Consider the following 13,819-nt stretch of genomic DNA (forward strand, 5'->3'; position numbering starts at 1 on the left):
TCTGACGAAGAGCGACTGCGGAGTTGAGAGATCATCGTGCGGTAATGACGCTAGTGTACGCGCAGACGCCGCTGTCTGACGACGTGCATTTTTCACCTTCAGGCCATCCACGTGTAGACGCCTGAACTTTCGTATCGTCAACAACAACTCAAATCATTGCATGCTCGGTTAGACAATGGCGCCCAAGTTATCTTTCTGGCCATCTCCCACCTCTCAATAACGGTAATATGGCAAGAGTGGCCGATGACTAAAGGTCTCGCACGTGATCTTGACTCACGTGAAGATAGTCACATAAACAAAAGTCTTATCGAGAAAAATAATTTGAAACGAAATGCGGAGTGGTGGAAATTCTTCCTGCGCAACTTGTACAATTTCCAGACATTGAAGAGACACCCTTGGATGGTCCGGGACGCACACAGACAAGCATCCTGAATCACAATGTCAAAAAGACAGGCAGATGACCAGGAGAACCTGGAATCATTGAAAGCAGGACAACGACCAGACGGCGATGCCAATGGTGAATCCACTCTCGACTTCGAAGATGAGTTCGAAGATGAATACGAGTCCGAGGACGAGATCATGGAAGCCGGTGTCGACGGCCGTCCAGATGCAGAAAGAGAAGCAGAGCAGGCGCAGGACGTGATGGATGTGGACACAAACCAGCAGACCTTCATACCTGGGCGATCAATATTGCAGCCAGGAATGACCCTAACACCCGATCCTTCTACCTACGAGATGCTGCATGTCCTGTCCGCAACCTGGCCCTGTCTGTCCTTCGATATCGTCCGTGATAACCTGGGCGACCAAAGAAAACAATACCCGAGAACGCTGTACGCCGTGGCAGGAACTCAAGCGGAGTCGTCAAGGGCGAAAGAGAATGAGTTGTACATTCTGCGTCTGAGCAGCCTTTCCAAGATGGATCGAGGCAATCAGTCAGATTCGGAAAGTGATGATGATGACTCGGACAACGAGGGGTCCTCGGACCCTGTCCTCGAGTCCAGATCAATACCTCTCCCCAGCACGACGAACAGAATACGGTCTTTCCAACCTGCAAATGCATCAACGGATCCTACACAAATACCACAAACATTAACGGCCACATCACTCGAGAGCGGCGAAATCCTCATCCACGATGTCTCGCCTTACCTGCAATCACTTGCTACGCCAGGTTTCACCATTCCTCCAAACGCCTCCAAACCACTCAGTACTGTACGGATGCACAAGACGGAAGGCTACGCGCTTGATTGGGCCTCGAGCTCATTACATCCCAATGGTCGGCTACTATCGGGCGATAATGCAGGTCAGATATTCAACACGGAACGAAGGGAGGGAGGCGGCTGGTCAACCGACAGCAGGCCGTTCGTAGGCCACACCGACGCGGTTGAAGAGCTGCAGTGGTCCCCCAACGAGAAGTTCGTGTTTGCATCCGCAAGCTCCGACGGTACTGTGAAGGTCTGGGATGCACGTAGTAAGAGTCGCAAAGCAGTGGTGGATGTCAAGATCAGCAACACAGATGTCAACGTCATGTCCTGGTCACGACAGACATTCCATTTGTTAGCTACTGGTGCCGATGATGGTCGGTGGGCGGTATGGGATCTACGACAGTGGAAGCCTCAGTCTGGCGGTGGACAAGTCAAGCCTAGTCCTGTTGCCGACTTCAACTTCCACAAGGCACCTATCACATCAATCGAATGGCATCCAACGGACGACAGTGTGGTGGCTGTGGCTTGCGCAGACAATACGGCCACTCTCTGGGATTTGGCTGTCGAGTTGGACGATGAAGAGTATGGTAGGGAGACGGGATTGGGATTGGGTGAAGGCGCTGAAAAGGTTCCTCCTCAATTACTGTTCATTCACCACGTTGAAGACGGGAAAGAAGTCCACTGGCACCCGCAAATGCCCGGCACAGTAATGGTCACTGGTGGAAGTGGTTTCGGTGTTTTCAAGACGATCAGCGTTTGAGCATGGTGAATAGCAACGCCACCGCCTTTTCAATTAATGCCAAACTCATGAACACAATACCAATTCCTGGAAGCATCTTCACCACCAAGCGCGTGAATCGCGTCGAGGCAGTGGACTCTTCTGCCTCTTCCATCGAAGCTGCCTTCCCTCACTCATGTCACGAAATCATGTCAACCGTCGCACCTGCTCGACCTGATCTTTCCATATCATCCTCCTTCTTCTCGCGTTTGCCTCAAAGCAACCATAAGATCCGCCCGCACCTGTGACGCCGACCATAACACTCATGAGCTGTGACAGTCAAACACTCACCATGCTTTCACAATTCACCGTCCTTGTGCTCTCCTTTCTGTGTCTGCGCTTCCCTGATAACGTCGAGACTCTACAAACCCTGAGCTATTGCGCCATCATCAGCCATTTGATTAAGCTCTGGGTTTATATACTCTCCGAATCTAGACACGGGGCAGTTACAGGAGCGCTCGGCCTTGTAATTACAGCAATTACAGTTCGTGTATTAATCAGATACCCGCCGGTCTAGCTGAGCCAAAGAGCCTTACCATGAGCAGGCGTCTTTACCCAACAGAACCGGGATCAGTCGCCATCGCATACTCCGACATTCCTTTCCTACAGCGTCGAGATCGACTCGCAAGAAAAGCTCAAGATCGGGCGCACAAGTCCAAGCATGACATTAACCGCATCCACTTCTCCCCGGCCAAAGTCTTGCTGTCCTCAGGCTCGATATACTCGCGAGAATGGCGCCAACGACTTACACGCAGCGACAATGCCAACAATCGACCTGGTACAATCCAGAGTGCGCCTATTGTCACCGACCCTTCAGACATCAGCACGAACAAGATCTTCGTGCAGCAAGTCACCACAGTCGTCGGCCAAGTTGAAGCCGTCGACCTTCCTCCATTCCAAACATGGTGCCGTGGAGGTGACCACGAAAGCCGCCCTCTAAACAAGTCCTCCAGTACAGCCCGAGGACTGGTGTCAAGCTGGCATCCAACCTCAGCCGACGAGCGCGGTCCCTTTCAACTATCTGTCCGCAAAGGCAAGCCCGAAAATCATCCTGAGCACAACAATTTCTACATTTCGCCCTTGTCGTCCATGTCATCTATGACCCCCGAGTCGTGGTACCCCCAAGGCAAGCCCCAGAGTCCAGAATTGGCCTCAGTCCAAACCAGTCCCCATTCCACGTGTCCTCCTGACTCCAGCAACAACACTGCCGGCAACTCACCACGACCATCCAGCGATACTCTCCCCCTCGACCAGCACGAATTTCCACGACCCATCAACAGACCCAATCCCAACAAGAGAAGATCCAGATGGCGTATACCAGACTTCTTACGACCCCTCGATGCACCGGCGGTGCAAGTGCGAACTTACGACGCGCCTTTGCGCCGGGACTTGTTCCAAAAAGCTCAACCGGGCAACGAACAGACCCTCACCGCCACGAGCACTCAGGCACAGCAAGTGAATGAAAGTTCAACGCAAATCGTGCAGTCTGGTTGGCTGAAGCACGGGCGATGAAAGCAGTCACGTGCGTGCTTGACGGCTATGTGAATGTATTCAATAGTGGCATTGTCCAAACATTTCGTGTGCTGAAAGGTTGCGACGACTTTTTGATATTGGCGGCATGGCATGCAGTGCGGAATCAAGCTTGGCTACCTTGGTAGACCACGTCTTTTCTTTCTCGGTTGAAATCATTGGTCGAGGATCTTGGAAGAACCATATTTGGCTCTGATACTCTATTCAGATAGACAGAAGATAGACCGAAATGGCTGTTTCTTAGTCAACTCATGAGAACAATCATCATCATAGTCATTTTCCCCAGTCTGTAATGAAAAGCTGCGAACCGTTCCTGGCCGATAATCTACCAGGATCAACCCATTATTGATCACGCCCGAATTTTGTCTGTACGTACTCTAACACTGGATCAATGCCTGCCGTGCATCGCCATACCTACCGCCACCTAAAAATGCATCACAATCACATATGTCGAATCAACTCATCAATGCGAGTGGCCTCATTCTCGATCTTCTCGATGTTCCTCCTGATCTGGTCCGGAATGACCCTGACGCCCGTTTCTCTCAAACAACCTGTATTGCCATTCACCCAATACCATTGCGGCTGGGTCAGTCTGATATCGCTCGTCTCTCCGACCCAGTAATGCGTCATGGTCGAATATCCCGTACTCGGATCCTCTTTGTGCTCGTAAATGCCGCCGTTGATCCAGAACGGCGTTTGACCCAGATGATCTAAATGCAGCATGTGCGTGCCGCAGATTTCGACCTTGGTCGACTTCAGATCAATCTTTTCAGGTTGTCCGTCTTCCTTGGTGATAGTCCCCATGGTGCCGGCATACCACGGTTGGAAGAAGTAATCAACGGCGCTCAGTTCCATGGCAACCCAGAATGTCTCTTTGTCTCCATAAAAGACTTTGTAAGAAACTTCGTCGCGGACCTTTTTCGTGTTCATCCACGTGGCGAAGATAAGACCCATGAGTACGTCAGGACGAGACTTGTCCATGGCCGTAACACCGCTGTCTGCTTCGTACCAGGTTTTGCCGCTGTAGAAGAGCGATTCGGTGGAGAGATATTGCGAAGGTTCGATCCCTGCAGCTGCAATCTGGTCCTTCACCCAATCACGGCGTTCATCACCACCACCAAGTGCGGCTCGGTCGTGGAAGAAAAGTGTGCCGGTGCGGTGGAGGCCAGGGTTGATGTCGAAGATAGAATCCGGACTCGTCAGGAAAATCGCATCTGCATCGACGAGCATAGACTTAGTGTGGGAAGATGCGAGAAGGGCGAATGGCTTCATGGCCCAACCGCCGTTGACCAATTCGTCATGTGCGTGTGGAAAGCGGTCGAGGAGGTCGATGAAAGTAATTCCTGATTCGAGATTTTGGAGAAAGGTACGGTGTTCGGGTTTTAGGTCGTTGTCGCCGGAGTAAGCGATTTCGATGGGGAGTTTGGATTTGTGCACACGACGGAGACTGGCAATGAGATGAGCCGCGAGGTGGAAGTTGTTGGATCCCGTGCAGATGACCATGCCGACTTGAGACGAGAATTGTTTGGCATTCGTCGACCAAGGTGCGTAAAGGAGAGATTCGGTGCCGGCCAGGAAAGGGAATTGCGTCTGTAAAGCCTTTTCGAAGGCTTTTCGTTCGGCGGCTGGGTTCTTGACGGCAAGGTCGGCCCATTGCGACATTTGGCGTACTTTTATGGCCCTTTCACCCCATTGTGAGACATTGAGATCGAGAGGCGTGTCAAGTCCATCCGCGAAATTGTGCTGGATTTTGGGCGCAATCCTAGTACTCGAAGAGCCAACGTCCAGTAGTGATCGACTCGTCTCAGTGCCGAATATTAGATAAAGAATGAAGATGATTCCCACGCCAGCTAGGAGTCTTCTTGCATTTGGATTACTTGCGTAATAATTTAGTTTTGAATTTAGGATGGTCGGCATGTTGATGATAGTATTGTGAGAAGATGTCGCGTGGTAAAGTCGTTGAGAATTATCAGATCTCAGGCTTGTCGTCGCTAAAGAGAAGCAGGCGCTGGCATAGAGGCAAACGAAGAAAGGCAAGAGCAGTCTCGACGCGAAGAAGGTCGTACTCGTCGCCCTTTCTTTCAGTCGAATATTGGGGGCCTGAAGTCAATCACAATGATGAAAGCTGTCGCGAAGAGACAACTCGTGGTATCGCGCGTGGTGCTGTCGATGGCGCTGAAGAAAGTCGCTACTCAAGTGCCAAACACCATCACTGTGGCCGTTTGATGCCGAATGTTGGAATTGTTGATGGCGTGTGAAGTCGTTGATTCGATATGTTAGGCAACAGCTTCTGGTGAGAGGAGGTTGAAGTGACGAAAGTAGAATAGAATGGAATCACATTGCCGGGGGCGGGCACTAAACGGAAACAATCAAACAAGCACCAAAAACTGACCGCTAAAGTCAATTGGGCACATACTGTAGGGGCCTGTTGCCAATTTTGAACTGCTGCAGGCGCCCGCCAGTGGCTGAGTCCAACGGCTAAATCAAGTGGCCCAATGCCCGGAGCATGCCTGAGGCACATGGGCCTAAAGGTGTCTTACAAAGACCTTGGCATTTTCCTCTCATTCTTCTTTGTCCCCGCAATCTCAGCCTCAATCACCGGCACAACTCGAATCATCGAAACTCTTTGACAGCCAGATTCTGTGGCGATGAAGCGGCCGAATACGAGTCAAACACTAACCAGTATGCACTTTCCACCGATCTCGCCAAACCTTGCAAGATCTTTCTACGGAAGGATCACTTGCCACTGCATCATTTATACATCACGTTTTAAGGCCACCCTTCTATGAGGCCAGGCTGGACCACTGACAGACACGGCACGGGAAGGAAAAAGACCCAACAAGAGGCGCAGGAACATGGCTTAAAAGTTAGAACCTGAGAGCTTCGGGCTCTACTGGACACCGCGGGAAATCTTCTGCCATGGCCCATCGAGAGACTTCGAACTTGACGCCGTTTGGCCGCCAGACCCTCTTCTCATGCGACAAGCCTCCCAAGGGGCAGAGAAAGTGGGACAGAATAATACTGTTTTACTGCTGCAGTGCTGACCTGTCACGAAGTACAGCTAACCTCGCACTATCATACGAGATAGCGTCGAGTCCAGGCCATAGCGTTTGCTTTCGCACCAATGATTGTACCTGTCGTCGAGACTACTACCTGGACACGCTCCATTGTACTACCCTTCTGAATTTCTCTCATACCGAACGAACAAACTTTGGGGGCCACGAGTCTAAAAAACAGCCTCCGTCGCAGGCCGACAAGCTTGAACCACCGCATGATTTAGCGCCCATGTGGGCCAACTTGCGAGACTCGAGTGTTACAGCCCTAAGGAGTTTCGAGATAACACAAACTAAACACTTTCGATCGAACGCGCTTGTCTGTTGGCATGATTGGAAGAAAGAAAAGCTGCTCATCTAAAGCGGTTTCATGAGATGAAGTCAATAAAAGGTAAAGAGAACAGAAGAAGAATCCCTATACGAGCATAGGCGTCTGCAGGCACTGAGCGAATAGCTCCGTACCTTTCCTCCGGCTATTCGCCCGTCACTCAATCGTTATCAAACGACGGGGACCCATCCAATCGGGGCTTGATCTACGGAGCTAGGTTGACAGTAGGTGAGGCCATCCGTACCCTGCCCCAGACACCGGTTGCACTAAAAGTTACACTCAATATGTCTGGGAGTACAAAGCTCCCGCCTCAGCCCCCTCTCCACCTAGCACCGTACTTACTTTAGGACTGTTGATCTTGGGTTTCCTTCTCTGCCTCAACCTATACCGCTCTTTCTGTCAGGTTTGGATCCAAAATGTCGAGTCTCTCGCTCAGCAGCAGGTGCGCGTTGATTCTCCTCGCTTTCTTGCGGGTTGTGAGCGCACAGGTGGTACAGGATGACTGGCTGAAACCAGCTCTGCCAGACTTCAGCACCACCATCACTTTGGGAAGCACGTTCAGGATTCAATGGGACGCCAACCTCGTCAGCTGGTTCTCCCAGTATGCACCGGAGGCTAATTCTTCCGACTGCGCTCTCTGGGTCACTGGAAGCCAGTCCAACACATCCTATCAAAACCTGATCGTTAGTAAGTTTACATCCTTTTCCAAATTGCCCTGCTGGATCGCTAACCGAGTTAGACAACATCAACGTCTCGTCGACGCTGTACGTGGACTGGGTCGTGAACACACCGTCTTCACAGCTCTCAGAGACCACCGAATACACTTTCCGTTTTCTGCCTTTGGGCGCCTCTTACACCGACAACTCGGCCAGCCAAATCTCAAGTCCTCAGGTCATAATGCAACTGGGCTCCAGCGCGGCCACGACAAGTAGCGCAACGACATCCTCCAGCACGACTGCATCGTCAACGACCACCAGCCAGACAACCAGCGCCACTAGCGCCTCCGCAACGAGTTCGGCTTCTTCGACCTCAACTTCCACACCCATGGTCTCCAAGTCATCTGGTCTGTCCGGAGGCGCCATAGCCGGTATCGTGGTCGGTGTTGTCGGTGGTCTCGCACTTCTTGGCCTTGCTGCATTGCTGCTCCGGAGACGCAACCGCCGTGGCCGAGCGACGACACGCCACGAGGTGCCGGCGACCGAACCAGTCCACAGTCCGGGTCGCAGCCCTGCTCCGGCCTACACAATGTCCGAAATGGACAATACAAATTCCTACGCCAAGCAATCTTCCTATACACATCCTTCTGAGCTCGACAGTAATCCTCGGTGACCTTTATTGAAGAGCGATAACCAACCTTCACATCCTTCCGAGCTTGACAGCATTTCTCGGTGACCCCGCTAAAGAGGCATGACGAACTGATGGAACCAAAGCGGTGGTGATATACACCATTAATCTATTTGGCGAACAATGGGACAGTGCACAGTACTGACATTTGGAGCTTGGATTCTGCTGGTGGACTTTATACCTACCATATGATGATCGATCTTTTTTTCCCCAAATCGGTTCGTAACTGTGTTGGCAGTCGGTCTTGAACTTCAACTGCTTGCGCACATGGTTCTCGTGCATACCTGTCGAAATTGTGAGAGATAGGGAGGAACGTGCGCCCTGGGATCCTGCCGCAGCCGCCGTCCGTGCGGTTGTTTCATCACTGCACCAAATAGTCGGTCACCAGTGCATAGCTCCAAGGGCGGTTCGGGCCACCGCCACTGGAATGCACGGTGTCAGGGTCACTAGCACTAAACGGCCTGCCGGGGCGTTTACGAATAGGGTTGGCTTCGGGCTCAAACAGCCTGTACCTGAATTTAGGGAAAGCCAAGAATAAGGCTCAAAACTTGACCTCGCTTCCATGCTGTGTAACAAGACCTCACTGCCCGACGTCCGTACCTGCAGGCGGTCCAGGGACCCTTACTGCGTGCACATAAGCATGCTGACATGGCCAAATCATGCATGCACATCTCGGGCGTCAAGGCCACGGTACGGCACACAATAACGGGTTTTGACGGACTAGATGTGCAGTCTACATGATCATATCATACCATGGAAGGGCATTTTTCAAAGGTCCAACTGCGTGGGTGATTTCTCCGGTTGAGAGTGCCTTGTGTGGATTGAATCGCTGACTGGCCTCTCCTATCCCTACAGTCTGGTGGAAGGTAGTTTGCGTGTCTGTCTGCCAACGACTGACATACATGTGAACATGACAAACGCTTGTCTCTTGCAGATTATATTCACCTCCGCGACATCAGATGAGCTGATCGCAGAAGTAGTATTCTGGGCACTCCTATCTTCTTCATCCATTGGAGCAATAAGTGATATTCTCAGTGCCACTTGTCGCTGTGTGCCTACCCTGGGGGCCCCGGCGATCCTCTTGGAAGTACCGAGTTTCTGCACTCTGTCCGAGCTTTGTTTGGACCTTTGAGCGGTTCAAGATCAAGACCTCTCGCTGTGCTTGGTCAGTAACCGAAAAAAAGAGTTATAGTCCAGGGAGTAGCCGTAACAAACTTTGTAGATTTCTGGATAGCGAGTTATGCTTGTTGCTTGTGGACAGATTCACACAAGCCACGATGGGACCAAATCTATCATCTTCCTTGTTCAGAGACCGGGCAGGAAAGGACAGGGACGGAAAATCTCTGCTCGTTTTCCTTTCCTGCCTTCATCCTCACTTTCCACCCTTTTCATATCCAACGTTTGTCATCATGAAACAGACAACTTTCGTCATCATGAGACAGACAACTCTCACGGAGCAACGTGGAGGATGGCGGGGAGTCACAGTCATCCCTGCCATCTGCGTCACGCCTCCCACAGAGATAGAAGGCCCTGGTCTCTTTCATCCGAGTAGCAGCTGGTCAGCAGGAGAAGTCCTACGCAACTTGTCAGCTGGAGAGGTCATGCGCAGCCCGTTGACTGCTGCCAGTGATCCGTCAGAACCTACTCGGTTCTGCCATCTCGCCAGGCTACCGAAAGAATTGATCCTCGACGTCGCCTCCCGCCTGCCGAATATAGCCGCTATATGCCTCGGCCTGACGTCGCGATTCTTCTACGACACCCTGCAAGGCAACATCGACACGGCATTCACCGATGATGAGCAGAGGATATACTTCCTGCATCTGCTGGAGGAGGAACACCCCGAGCTGCAGCTCTGCCACAGTTGCAAGAAGGTGTACCCGTGGAAAAGGACATCGTCGCCGCGCAAATATCAGTGCCCCATGCGACTCACTCACCCTGCATCGTATAAGGTACGGATCTGCAAGGGCAGAGAAAGCTTGGGGATGACTCGCGAAGTTGTCGAAGCTTTTCTCAGAGGGCACATACTTGGTCCGCAGTATGGACCGCACATTTCAGGGCTTTCGCACGTATGTGCTGCCGTTACGTGTGCAACGAGCGGGAAGGTTCCAATGTATTCCGAAGGACGTATAATTGATGGAAAGCTCTTCATCCACGCCACATATGCGATGATTATGTTCTTGCCGTCGTTTAGACCCCCAGTGGTGGAATTCGGGCCCTCGGATGCGTCTCTACCCAATGAGGTCATGGCTGTGGTTGCACCAACAATTGACAAGTTCAGGCGCGTGGGCTGCAGCCACGCAAATAGCACGCTGCCTGCTGTGATTATGGATGCGGTACGTGGGGTGTCGAGACCGTGGAACGTGCACAGGAAGTGCCAGGACCTATTAACCTGCGCAATGTGTGCAACAAATGTGCGTGTAAGCGTGGCTCAGAAAGGGCCAGAGCATGTCAAGGTCCAGGTCAAGACGTGGCATTGCTTCGGAGGTCTATGTGACGTGCGAAATCGGACTGAGGGTGGAGATTGCATGGAAGATACATTGTTCAATCCTTCGAATCGCCCGGGCGGTGACTCCTCTTTTGATTGGAGTACGGTTGAATTCAAGCAAAGCTCTCGATTGAGTTGGAATCTTGAACATTTTTACAACGAGGGATCAGCCAGCCAGGATCCAGAGCCGCAGTACAACGGGCATAACTGGCTTCAGCGTTGGTCCTGGAAGTGGTGCGCCACTTGCGGAGAGAATGAACAGCCTTGCTGGTGTGAGCGAGAGCGCGCACGAATATTGGAGCTTCTCATACAGGAATGATGATGGTGCATATGTAGGTGAGGCAAAGAAACAAGATGAGATGAGATGAGATAGGAAGAGATGGGGAGACGCCGCTGTACAATTCAAACATGTTTGGCAGGTTTGCACCCCGAGCGCGTCTTCCCCAGAGTACAAGTCCTTCTCCTCCCAATCGGTCGTTGAGCCTCGGTATCTTTCTCCCCTCTGCGATAATTCACGCGGACGAATCCGCAGTCAGGTTAAGGGAAGAGGCATATAAAGCTCGCCCAAAGAATACAATTGCTTTGACACTGAACAGTAGAACCCCGTTGCACCGAATGTGAGCGCTGCCTTCCACACTCTCCCGCATAAGCTATACAGAACGCAGTCTGGCACCATAGGACCTCCGAACCTCCCCTCCGCCCTCCCTAGATATGACCGCCGTTCCCAAACGGCGCCTGGCCGCCCTCACGAAGCAGTTGGTCGAAGGGATCCCTTCCGAAGGCACATTCGAGGACATTCCCCGGATCCGCCATGTTGCAGGACCTTCAGTAGGACAAAGAATCCAAGGGAAAGTCGTGATCGTGACTGGTACGATATGCTACAATGCTGCAAGACCGCAGCAGTGAATAGGAGAACAGGATTCATTGACAAGCTGTACAGGCTGCAACTCTCCGATTGGCATCGGTCGAGCGAGTGCCCATCAATACGCACAAAATGGAGCCAAAGCCGTATATATTTGCGACTATGCAACAGAACACTTGGACAAGCACAAGCGGGAGCTAGCCCAGCTTTACCCCGACTGTGAGGTACATTGTGTCAAAGTGGACGTTGGGGACGAGGCGCAGGTCAAGGCAGTTGTGGACCAGGCTATGGAAAAGTACGGACGACTGGACATCATGTTTGCCAATGCTGGCGTTGTCGGCGTGCCCAACACGTATGAACATGTAACAAGCGATGCTTTCATGAACACCCTGCGAGTCAATACTGTCGGGGTCTTTCTGTGTGCAAAGTACGCGGCCATTGCCATGCAAAAGACTGGTGCTGGAAAGGATTATCCTGGAGGCAGTATCATTGGGACGGCGAGCGTGGCTGGGTTGAGGTCGAATGCTGGTGGAACGGATTACTCCGCAAGCAAAGCTGCTGTCATATCGATAGCGCAAACCATGTCATACCAGCTATCGGGAACCGGCGTCAGGGTCAACGCACTGTGTCCGGGGGTCATTGAGACAGGAATGACCAAGGCCATGTTTGACCGGGCACGAGATCGAGGGACAGAGAGAAAGATCGGCCAACTCAACCCGCTGCAGAGGGGAGCGGTTGCTGATGAGGTTGCCCGAGTTGCACTGTTTCTGGGAAGCGACGAGGCCAGCTACGTTAACGGCCAGGCCTGGGCTGTATGTGGTGGCCTTAGTGCCGGACATCCATTTGTGCCGGGAAAGTTGGGCTAGAGTAGAACGTGATGGAATCGTTCAAATTGTGAGGTCTTTCTGCAGGACTTCTAATACCTTTTTCTCGTCAATGTCGTCTAATGAGGTAGGTGGTTCGTTGAGATGAGTGTCGTTGGGAGCATAGGCCGGAAGCGAGATCGGTATCTCTTTGCCGTAATGGTCGTCGTACTTCTCTTCGGTTATGAAGGGTTCGGCTAGTGCCTCTGGTGGTTCCTGTCTGACATAGATGGTCGGGAACTCCAGCATCGTCCGGCCCTGAAGGAGGTCCTTCAGTGTTGATCTCTGTGATATTGGTATCAGACATTTTAATTTCGCAGTGGTCATGGGTCTGAGTAGGTAGAAATGAATGTTACTTGGCAAGTCTGTCGCATCGGATCCTTGTGTTTTCGTTGCTGCTCCAGCAGAGGTGGTAGGGGCCTGTGGCCCTTCATGAATAGGAACCGCATCATCATTGACAGGTTCCTCAGGAGGAACATCTTTCTCTGCTGGGGCAGCATCTTGTGCGGTCTCCTCGCGAGTTGCCTGGATCACAAGAGTATCATCTTTTGTAGCCGGCACATTTGCAGGTTCAGTGTCACTGCGTTTCCTTTTCGTCTTTCTTAGCAGGGCATTCTTACCGAAGCACTCGACGAATGCTTTTCCCACCGGTTTTGACTCGAGGATATTCTGTGTTCTCGTCGTCCCATCGTGGTGTATCCATTCTGTAGTCCACATGATACAGTTTTCTTTTCCGTACCAACGTGACTTGTTCTGTCTGTGCCGGGATAGTCCATGAGGAGCCCTGACAAGTTGAATGCCTCTTTCCTCAACCTCGGTTTCGAACTTTCCCTTCTTCGATCCATGCTCTTGACGTCGTAGCCCGCTCGGAGCCAAGGCTTTGTCCTTGTTTAGGGGCAAGTCATCAGCCTTTTGCAGGGATCTTTCCACCGATGTAATGAAGTTGAAGTCTTGGTCAACCGAAGCCGGCGTTGCCAAATCGGCCCTCTTTCGGTAGGCAGCAGGGTTGCGAATTCCGGAGCATTGAGCCCAAGTCTTGTGGCGCTTCACGCAGGGGAGAGAGCATGTGTGTATGCCACACCGTGGGCAGGTATACTTGATTGGGTTTGCATGACTTTGTTTCAAACAATCAGTAAAGATTGCGTCTGTGGCGAACGGCAGGACTTACCAAATGGCGCAAAGGTCAGTCAATAGCGACTCTCCACCAGTATCCGGCATCACGAAGCGCAAGACGGTGTCGCGTCAAGGCTGTCTGGGGAAGAGATCGCGTGCGTTGTCGCGTTCCAGGCACCACCACAAACAGTAGCAGTCTCCGTAACAGCGGATTTCATTCAGCGCATGCCACAAGAAAGGCGCAAATTTGGGTTATCGCTT

General features: G+C 51.9%; 7 protein-coding genes across 7 annotated transcripts; 5 read left to right on the top strand and 2 right to left on the bottom strand.

The window, feature by feature from the left end:
* The first annotated feature begins 149 nt into the window (after positions 1–149).
* EDD37DRAFT_494404 (histone-binding protein RBBP4) lies at positions 150–2,239 on the top strand. Its single transcript, XM_062813366.1, has one exon. The coding sequence runs from the start codon at positions 439–441 to the stop codon at positions 1,960–1,962; it is 1,524 nt and encodes a 507-aa protein (XP_062667626.1). The 5' UTR covers positions 150–438; the 3' UTR covers positions 1,963–2,239.
* Positions 2,240–2,517: 278 nt separating this feature from the next.
* EDD37DRAFT_652101 (uncharacterized protein) lies at positions 2,518–3,492 on the top strand (the record flags this gene model as incomplete). The annotated part of the gene is made up of 1 exon (XM_062818427.1): positions 2,518–3,492. One exon carries the CDS (start codon positions 2,518–2,520, stop codon positions 3,490–3,492), a length of 975 nt encoding a protein of 324 aa, XP_062667627.1.
* Positions 3,493–3,722: 230 nt separating this feature from the next.
* On the bottom strand, positions 3,723–5,870 carry EDD37DRAFT_494409 (mannosyltransferase putative-domain-containing protein). Its single transcript, XM_062813367.1, has one exon. The coding sequence runs from the start codon at positions 5,425–5,427 to the stop codon at positions 3,952–3,954; it is 1,476 nt and encodes a 491-aa protein (XP_062667628.1). The 5' UTR covers positions 5,428–5,870; the 3' UTR covers positions 3,723–3,951.
* A 1,246-nt stretch (positions 5,871–7,116) lies between these two features.
* EDD37DRAFT_494431 (uncharacterized protein) lies at positions 7,117–8,234 on the top strand. The gene is made up of 2 exons (XM_062813368.1): positions 7,117–7,578; positions 7,631–8,234. The coding sequence occupies exons 1-2, from the start codon at positions 7,308–7,310 to the stop codon at positions 8,218–8,220; spliced, it is 861 nt and encodes a 286-aa protein (XP_062667629.1). The 5' UTR covers positions 7,117–7,307; the 3' UTR covers positions 8,221–8,234.
* A 1,602-nt stretch (positions 8,235–9,836) lies between these two features.
* EDD37DRAFT_567610 (uncharacterized protein) lies at positions 9,837–11,039 on the top strand (the record flags this gene model as incomplete). The annotated part of the gene is made up of 1 exon (XM_062814160.1): positions 9,837–11,039. The coding sequence occupies one exon, from the start codon at positions 9,837–9,839 to the stop codon at positions 11,037–11,039; it is 1,203 nt and encodes a 400-aa protein (XP_062667630.1).
* A 132-nt stretch (positions 11,040–11,171) lies between these two features.
* Positions 11,172–12,459, top strand: EDD37DRAFT_494580 (3-oxoacyl-reductase). Its single transcript, XM_062813370.1, has 3 exons — positions 11,172–11,337; positions 11,386–11,588; positions 11,661–12,459. The coding sequence occupies exons 2-3, from the start codon at positions 11,432–11,434 to the stop codon at positions 12,446–12,448; spliced, it is 945 nt and encodes a 314-aa protein (XP_062667631.1). The 5' UTR covers positions 11,172–11,337; positions 11,386–11,431; the 3' UTR covers positions 12,449–12,459.
* A 10-nt stretch (positions 12,460–12,469) lies between these two features.
* EDD37DRAFT_652105 (uncharacterized protein) lies at positions 12,470–13,663 on the bottom strand (the record flags this gene model as incomplete). Its single annotated transcript, XM_062818428.1, has 2 exons — positions 12,470–13,559; positions 13,614–13,663. 2 exons carry the CDS (start codon positions 13,661–13,663, stop codon positions 12,470–12,472), a joined length of 1,140 nt encoding a protein of 379 aa, XP_062667632.1.
* Between the last annotated feature and the right edge of the window lie 156 nt (positions 13,664–13,819).

This window comes from Exophiala viscosa, assembly GCF_022695815.1.
Source record: "Exophiala viscosa unplaced genomic scaffold EDD37scaffold_9, whole genome shotgun sequence".
NCBI lineage: Eukaryota > Fungi > Ascomycota > Eurotiomycetes > Chaetothyriales > Herpotrichiellaceae > Exophiala > Exophiala viscosa.

Excerpts from the sequence above, each read along its gene's own strand:
- EDD37DRAFT_494404 (XM_062813366.1), top strand. The coding sequence starts at position 439 with ATGTCAAAAAGACAGGCAGATGACCAGGAGAACCTGGAATCATTGAAA.
- EDD37DRAFT_494409 (XM_062813367.1), bottom strand. The coding sequence starts at position 5,427 with ATGCCGACCATCCTAAATTCAAAACTAAATTATTACGCAAGTAATCCA.
- EDD37DRAFT_494431 (XM_062813368.1), top strand. The coding sequence starts at position 7,308 with ATGTCGAGTCTCTCGCTCAGCAGCAGGTGCGCGTTGATTCTCCTCGCT. Across the intron at positions 7,579-7,630 it reads CTATCAAAACCTGATCGTTA|ACAACATCAACGTCTCGTCG; the intron begins GTAAGTTTACAT and ends TAACCGAGTTAG.
- EDD37DRAFT_494580 (XM_062813370.1), top strand. The coding sequence starts at position 11,432 with ATGACCGCCGTTCCCAAACGGCGCCTGGCCGCCCTCACGAAGCAGTTG. Across the intron at positions 11,589-11,660 it reads GAAAGTCGTGATCGTGACTG|GCTGCAACTCTCCGATTGGC; the intron begins GTACGATATGCT and ends CAAGCTGTACAG.